General features: G+C 39.1%; 1 protein-coding gene across 1 annotated transcript; it reads left to right on the top strand.

Annotated features, from left to right (window-relative positions):
- The first annotated feature begins 279 nt into the window (after positions 1 to 279).
- LOC107062816 (uncharacterized) lies at positions 280 to 1200 on the top strand. Its single transcript, XM_015313910.1, has one exon. The coding sequence runs from the start codon at positions 280 to 282 to the stop codon at positions 1198 to 1200; it is 921 nt and encodes a 306-aa protein (XP_015169396.1).
- Positions 1201 to 8799: the final 7599 nt, after the last annotated feature.

Below are 8799 nucleotides of genomic sequence, written 5' to 3'. Positions count from 1 at the left end.
GAAGAGAAAGATATCGTTGAGGAAGAGAGTTCAGTTCAAGCATCAGAAAATGAAATGCTCAAAGAGAAGGAAGAGAGTCCATAGCAATGTACCGGAGAGGTGCAAAAAGCTAAAGAAAGGGCTACATCATCCCAAATACTAGTGCAATATCTTCCCAAAATAAATCCCCCATTCCCTCAACATCTCAAAACGAAAAATGAAGATTAAAAGTTCAAGAAATTCCTATTCGTGTTCAAGACACTTTCTATAAACCTCCCCTTAGTGGAAGCATTATTGGAGATGCCGGGATATGAAAAATTCATGAAGGAGTTGGTTACTAGGAATAGAAGCATGTACTTCGCAACAATTGAAGTTTCTCATAATTGTAGTGCCATTATGACTAGCGATGTGATTACAAAGAAGGAGGATCCAGGGGCATTCACTATCCCATGTACCATTGGTATGCTCCGATTTTCCAAAGATTTATGTGATTTGGGGGTGAGCATAAGCTTGAATCCCTATGCAATCTTCAAAAATCTTGGGCTGGGTGAATCGAAATCCACAACAATGCAGCTTTTGATGGCGGACCAGTCGATCAAACACCCTGTTGGGATACTATATGACATATTGGTGAAGCTTGATCGATTTATCTTTCCGGCTGATTTTGTTATTCTAGATTGTGAAATTGATGCAGAAGTTCCAATTATTTTGAGCAGACCATTATTGGCAACCAAAAGAAATCTAGTGGATGTTGAAAGTGGTGAGTTAAAGTTCTGGGTAAATGAAGAGGAGTTCACCTTAAATGTGTGCAAATCACTGAATCCACCTTGTGACATTCATGTAGTTTCAATGATTGATGAAACAGTAGCTAGTGTGACTGAAATGATGTGTATGGGTGAACCTCTTGTGGCTGTTCTTTCGAATTATGATGAGACCGAAGTTCAAGGGTATGACCAACTGGTAGCTGCTCGATCGGGACTAGCTGTGTACTCAAGAAACCCATTGAAGCTAGATATTGATATAAAGAAGCGAGAGAGTCCTCCTGCTAAACCATCCACAGAGGCCCCTGCAAAGCTTGAGTTGAAAGTGCTCCCTGCTAATCTTCGGTATGCATTCTTAGGGACGAATAATACCTTGCCCATTATCATTGTAGCGGAATGGATTGAGTGGCAAGTGAAATTGCTTATTGAAGTGTTAAAGCGTTACATCAAGGCAATATGATGGACAATTGCTGATATTGTAGGTATTCCAGCCGGAATATGCACTTACAAAATCCAATTGGATAGTGAATTCGAACCAAGTTTTGAGCATCAAAGAATACTAAACCCACCTATGCAAAAGGTGGTGAAGAAAGAGATCATTAAATGACTAGATGCAGGTGTGGTGTACCCTATTGCAGATGGCAAATGGGTAAGTCGCGTACATTGTGTGCCCAAGAAAGAAGGCATCACAGTGGTCCCAAATGAGAAAGGATAACTTGTACCTATGAGGCCGGTCACCGTATGGAGAGTATGCATGGACTACCAGAAGTTAAATTCATGGACCGAGAAAGATCATTTTCCAGTGCCGTTTATGGATAAAATGCTCAATAGACTTGTGGGGCGTGGATGGTACTGTTTCTTTAATGGCTACTCCGGGTACAACCAAATCTCTATTGCACTGGAAGACCAAGAGAAAACCACTTTCACATGTCCCTATGGGACTTTTGCCTTCAAGAGAATGCCGTTTGGATTGTGCAATGCTCGGACGACATTCCAACGGTGCATGCTTTCTATTTTTGCTGACATGGACTAAGATTCAATGGAAGTCTTCATGGATGATTTCTCAGATATAGGTGATTAATTAGAGACTTTGTTGTCTCATCTTGGGCAGGTCTTTTAAAGGTGTGTAGAAACCAATTTAGTCCTCAATTGGGAAAAATGCCATTTCATGGTCAAAAAAGGTATTGTCCTAGGTCACAAGGTGTCACAGAAGGAATTGGAGGTAGACAAGGCAAAGATAGAGGTTATTGAGAAGTTGCCACCACCTATCTGTATAAAAGGTATTCAGAGTTTTTTGGGTGTTGCAGGGTTCTATCGAAGATTCATCAAAGATTTCTCAAAAATTGCACACTCATAGTGTAAGATATTGGAGAAAGAGGTGAAGTTTCTTTTTGATGATGCTTTCTCAAAATCTTTTGACTGTTTGAAAGAAAAGCTAATCACTACCTTGGTGATCGTTAGCCCAGATTGGTCGGAACCATTTGAGGTGATGTGTGATGAAAGTGGTACCGCTCTAGGAGCAGTGCCAGGGAAAAAGCGCAACAAAATCTTTCATCCAATTTATTATGCTAGCAATTCGCTAAATGGAGCACAAAATAACTACATTGTTACTAAACAAGACCTACTTGCTGTAGTTTATGCGTTTTAAAAGTTCAGGGCATACTTGTTTGGCACTAAAGTTATAGTTCATACAGATCATGCAGCGTTGCGGTACTTAATAGCCAAGAGAGATGCCAAGCCGAGGTTTATTAGATGGGTCTTGTTGTTGCAATAGTTTGATTTTGAAGTAAAAGATCGAAAGGGGTGTGAAAATGAAGCCAGCCCATAATTTTTCGCGATTAGAAACCTATATGACCGACTCCAAACAAAGGGACATTATGGCGGAATTCCCAGGTGAAACAGTGATGAGGATAAACCAAAGCAACACCCCTTGGTATGCTGATCTTTCTAACTATCTGGTGTGTGAAGTTATGCTTGAGAATCTCAACTCCTATCAGCGGAAACGTTTCTTGTTTGATGTAAAAAAGTACTTCTTGTATGAACCATTTTTGCTTAGAGAATGTGCAGACCATATCATTCGTCGATGCATAACGGAAGAAGAAGTCAATGACGTTCTTAATGCGTGTCACACCTCACCTGTTGGTGGTCATCACATTGGGGTGCGAACAACAACAAAAATGCTTCAAAGTGGCTGCTATTGGTCATCTCTATACTGAGACACACATGACTTTGTAAAATGTCGCAGCCCTTGCCAAAAGCAATGAGGGGTATCAAGAAAACATGAATTACCTCTATATCCTATCTTAGAAGTAGAGTTGTTTGATGTTTGGGGTATTGATTTCATGGGTCCATTTGTGAGTTTTTTCGCAACAAGTATATTTCGGTGACAGTTAATTACGTTTTCAAATGGGTGCAGGCTGTAGCATTACCCAACAATGAGGGCAAGAGTGTGGTGCAATTCTTAAAATGATATATTTTTGCACGATTTGGCTGCCTGTGTGCTATCATCACTGATGGAGGATCTCAATTTTGCAACCGAGTATTTGCCTTATTGTTGAAAAAATATGGGGTCAAGCAAGTTGCAACACCATACCATCCACAAACAAGCGGCCACGTTGAAGTTTGAAACCGACAAATTAAAGGTATTTTGGCCAAAACAGTGAATGCAAATTAGTAAGATTGGTCTCGAAATTTGGATGATACTCTATGGTTGTATCGTACTGGGCTCAAAACACTGATTTGTATGTCACTATACGTTAGTGTTTGGAAAGTCATGCCACTTGCCAATTGAGCTTGAACAGAAGGCTCTATGGGCATTGAAGACGCTAAATATGAACTGGGAGAAGACCGCAAAAGGGAGAGTAAATCAACTTCATAAAGTGGAAGAGTTTCGATTGAGAGCATATGAGAGTTTAGCCCTGTATAAGGAGAAAATGAAGAAGTGGCAAGATCCCAAAAATCCTTCTGTGCGAATTCCGAGTTGGTGATTTTGTGATGCTCTACAATTCTCGCTTGAGACTTTTCTTGGTAAACATTAATCGAGGTGGTCTGGTCCATCCAAGGTGACTCAAGTGTTCTCAAATGGGGCAATTGAAATTTAAGGTAAGGATGGTCATGCTTTCAAGGTGAATGGACATTGTCTAAAACTCTATTTCGGAGAATATCATGACATTTTGGTAATTGAATTTGTTTATTTGGAAGATGCTTGAAAGAATTTCCACGTCGTGCCACTATGTTAAATAAGGCACTTCTTGGTAGGCAACCTAAGCTTTATTGTTTGAATAATGTGTACTGAATGTGTAGGTACGACTATTTTTGCGAAGGCATGGCCAGTTCAGTGAGTCGCCGAGTGGAATGGCTGTCCCGATCTGGCTCGACTTCTTCGCATAAAGGGAGGACTTCAATTCTAGAAATTTTGGCGAAGAATCCAAGCAATTCAACGATCCGCTGACGCGGTTGAGTGAGCCCAATTTCCACTGTCCTTTGACCACTCCTGCATGGCTTGTGTTCTCAAAGATTGAGCGATGAGTTCAGTCTAACTGGCAGTGCGCCAATACGTTTCGGCCATCCCGACTTCAATCACCTTTTAGACCCTACTGGAGAGACAGTGTTCAAGATATTTTGTTGAGCTATACACCGTTAGGTGGTGCGCCTACAGATTTAGCGCCCTATACAGCACCTCACCGATTGGACAAATAGTGAAGAATCCTCCTATCCCTATTCTTCGCATCTAGTACTATTGCATCTCTGTCTTTATTTCATGTCTGTTTTGTTTAGTGCATTGAGGACAATGTTGGATGTTTTTGGTAGGGTGAGTACCACTCTTGGATGTGGTTGAATGAGGGGCTGTGTTTTTGCATTTTCGAGTGTTGGTCTTGATCAATACCGATGACTTGAATAGTGTTTTCAATTGACCAATTTGAATGTGCACCTACGTTGAAGGCAAATTGAGCTACCTAGGTCATATGTGAATTTCTAGCATCTCGTTGTGACTAGCCGGTTGTCGAGTCAATCTCTTGTGATGATCATTGAACGCTAGCTAGAGAGTGTAGAGTCTTGTTTGATAATTGTATTGAATGCCATGAGTGGTGAGGTTATTTTAGATATTGTGCTTGATGTTGCCTAGTACTTGCCCCGTTAGTCCAATTGATTTATTGAAACAAGCAATTGAAATGATCTTAGGCAACGTTTGTGAAGAGTGAACTTAATTTGATAGTATACCTCTTTTGCCTACCTTGTGAGAAGTGTGAATCTTGGTTTGAACCCTTTGATCCTATCCTTTTCCTTGGAAGAAACTTGAACAACTTTGACCTCTTTATCCCACCTTCATGAAGTATTGGTTAATTGAATAGCCATTTTAGGCCAAAACCCTAAGTTGGGGGTGTGGTGAAACAGGAGGAAAGTCAAGAAGTGTGGAAAATCCCCCTTGTTGAAGGATTATTTTGAAAAATATGGAACCCCTCCATGTAAAAAAAAGAGAAAGAAAAGAAAAAGGTGAAAATGGATAATGATTAAAAAAGAGAAAAAATTGTGAAATAAAGTATGCGAAAGGAGTAAAAGAAAAGCGGTATCCAATGAGTTTTGATTAAGTGAATAAGAGGGTGGACTGTGAACATGTTAGAATGTGAAAGAGATGGAGAAAAGGTGATTTTTAGACCATACTTCAAGAAGGTAGAATCCACTAAGCCAAAATGATCATACCTTTGCACTCAGCCCCGTTACAAGCCTTGAAAAAACCTTTGTGATCTTGAGTGAGCTGAAAAGAATATTGATTGGAAAATAAGGGCAAGCCTATGGGTGGAGTTATGCATGTGTTCATCTTTATGAGTGTGAGAGTTGTATTTTATTCTGAAATCATAATTTGTTGTGGAATTTTGTGTGATCATTGAATCATCCTTATTGTGAGGGGATTTGAATACTTTTGTTAAGCTTGAACTTGCATTTGAAGCAAGCATTGTGAGGATGAGTCTATTTGATCATGGTGAGTCACAATTTGAAACTTAGAGTGCACAATTGAACATTGTATGTGTAGTTTGAACCTCTTGTGTTCATTTGTGTTGAGTCTTTAGTAGCATTGTTTGTAGACATCCTTGTTGAACTGATTGGTCTGGAGATTTACTTGAGGACAAAGAAAAGTTTAAGTTTGGGGAGTTGATAAACCTCAAAGAGGGAATGGAGGTGGTTATACTCTTGAGAGGCCTAGGTGTGCTACTTGTGGAAAGCAACATTTGGGCAAGTGTCTTGCCGGCATTGATGGATGCTTTGGATGTGGGAGTAAGGGTCATAAGATGAGAGATTGCCCTACACTTAAGGTAAAAGGGAAAGAGACCAATCAAATTGCTCATGATGGCCCGGATCTAAATGCTCCTAAGAGGAACCGTTTCTATATGCTTCAAGCTAACAAGGATAAGGGAACAAATGAAGGTAAGTCAATTTTCTTTGTTGTTTGATGATAACCTTAGATGGGTTTACCCTAAGTGGGGGATGATGTTGAGTAGTAAGGTTGTTGATATCCTCATCTTTTTTTTCTATTCTATTTCAAGCTTGAAAACAAAGAGTTCTTAGTAGCATGTTGCATGTTGGAGTCTTATGTGAATTGAGTATCCATATTTTCCGTATGATGTGCATATTTTAATTGAATTCTTCTCTAAATAAATAAATGAGTTTTCATGATTATGTCCCTCATGATTTATATGCATTTATGAAGAATTGTTTAAATTGCTCCATGAGATGCCTAGTTGAGCATGCCTTGATGTGATCTTGATGTTGCATGATTATGCTCTTGAGAGAAATTGTATGGTGAGCCTATAAATTATGTAATGAGCATGATATTCTATGGAGAAGGAAGTTCCTCCAAAGAAATGAGAAATGGTAAAGTTTTGTGCATATTGAGTGGTAGATGTTATTTCTACTTCCTTGAATTTCATGAAAGTCTTGTTGTAATGCTTTTTATGTGGAGTTGATGTTTCCTCCTTGATGTGTGCCGTAGTTATGATATTACATGCTTGTTGTGAGCTGCTAGATGGATCATTGAGTCCTCGGAAGTGTTTTAAGTGTCATTCGAGGGAGAATGTTCCCAAGTGGGGGATATTGTAATGCCCCTCAAAATGAAGTAGGATAAAGTAGACCGTCACATGGGTTTTATGCATTAATAACTTGTTAAAATAATGAGGAATAGTCTTTTTAGTCAGTTTTAAAGAGTTTGGAAGTCAAACGTCAAGGGACGACCAAGACGTTTAGAAACTAGTATTTTACGTGTTGGTGTGTTCTAGTATGTTGTTCATGTTTTTATGTGTTGTTTGGAGTCTAAAATCAGTGGAGGTGACCCTTATGTCTTAATAAATATTTTTAGGGTAAAAAAGATCGGTTATGACTCCCCGGGACCACCCTAAGGGTCCCCGAGGAGGTCCCCCACCCGGGTGGACCTGCTCCACCAATGGACAAAAAGTGGCTCCGCGTCGCGGAGACACCGCAGACTCTTCTGTCTCGAAATTTAATTTCCAGAAACTTGTGGGAACACATCTGCGTCGCGGACTTGTTTCCCGACGAAATTTGCGAAAATAAAACTCAAGTTTGACCTATTTAAAAGGTCAAACTAAGTGAGAGGTAGTTTGGGTACTTTGGGGAATTATTATAAACGGTTATTCTACGTATTTCAGGGTATTTTAAGTTGGTTAAAACCCCAAAACGTAGAATTAGACCTCATCATCTAAATTGAACCTTCCCTCTCAAATAAATTCTCTCTCTAGAACTCCATGGAAGACATTGATGAAGATTCAAGCTAAGGGATGGGTTCCTACTGATTTTATCTTTGATTGTCCATTCAATCAAATAGCCAACTCAAACTGATTTCAATGTTTTTCAAAAACACTAAAAACCCCAATTTCAATTTTAAGCTTGGGTTCTTGCATGAAAGTATTTCAAATGAAGATTTATGTTAATATTGATGGTTTTAAGATCAAAAACCATGGTCTATGTCGGTTAAGGCTCTTCCCCCACATTAATGAATGAATGAACTAGGGTCTATTAAGGGTGTACTACTTAGGATAGGTGGTGGAATGGGACATCATCTAGACATTGCACAAGTAGACATTTAAGGGAGATCTTGGTGTGTCTTAATAATGATAATGAATGAATGAGTCTCTTTGGGATAATTAATGAATGCGTTGGTCTTTGAGCATGCTAATGTGAAAGTGAGTCATAATGAATTGAATGTAAGTGCTTATGTTGAATTGAATGTATGTGATGATCTTATGTCATTAGTGAATGAAGTTGTCTAAATGCATTAAGTTGAATCAACGATTTATGTTTAGATGTGAAGGGAGCTTGTTTTGTGTAGCCTTAAGTATCACTTGGGTGTTGTATGGAGAGGTAGTATGGGCTGCCTTACCATGTCTTAGTTAGGTGAGTCTTGGGATCACATTTGATGAGTGTTCTAGCTTTATGAAGTGACTTGCTGGCTTATGTGCTTATATGTATTATGTGATTAATTGGTGAAGGTTGAGGTATGCATGGTAAGTGCACTTTGTGTGACCTTAAGGTGGTGCCTTAGTGTGGGTGATGGTATGAGAAGTTGCCCATACATTGCACAAAAGTATTGCTTAAGGGTTACTTAAGGTGGAGGTCCAAGACAAGAAGGTAAAGGTAAATGGGTTATGTATGTTTATGAGGTATTGTGAAGCATATGACTTTGTATTGTTGGTTGTGACTTGTAAGATGCCTATTATGTTGATGTTCATGAGATTTTATTAAAATGGAATGAAAGCATAACATCCAAACAAATGTCCTTTTTAGCATGTTTTGCATATCCTCATACTTAGTACGTGTGTTGTACTAACCCCTTTCTTCTCTTTTACTACAAATGTAGATTGTGGTAACTAGGAGGGGATTGTGCTTTGGAGTTGCTTGGATTGCTTCACTCTTCCAAGTCTTTGGTATGTCCTCAAGATTCGAGGACTATGTTTAGAAGTTTATTAGTAATTCTAATAGACACTTAAGTTTGATTTCATTTGTAGAGGGCCATGTCCCTTAATACGTTTTAAGTTCTTGTCTAAGATTG

Source organism: Solanum tuberosum, unplaced genomic scaffold (genome assembly GCF_000226075.1).
Source record: "Solanum tuberosum cultivar DM 1-3 516 R44 unplaced genomic scaffold, SolTub_3.0 scf00014, whole genome shotgun sequence".
Lineage (NCBI taxonomy): Eukaryota > Viridiplantae > Streptophyta > Magnoliopsida > Solanales > Solanaceae > Solanum > Solanum tuberosum.
The sequence above is the reverse complement of the archived record's forward strand: the minus strand, read 5'-3'. Positions and strand labels throughout refer to the sequence as shown.

What these genes read in the sequence shown, in the direction of transcription:
- LOC107062816 (XM_015313910.1), top strand. Translation starts at nt 280, where the DNA reads ATGCCGGGATATGAAAAATTCATGAAGGAGTTGGTTACTAGGAATAGA.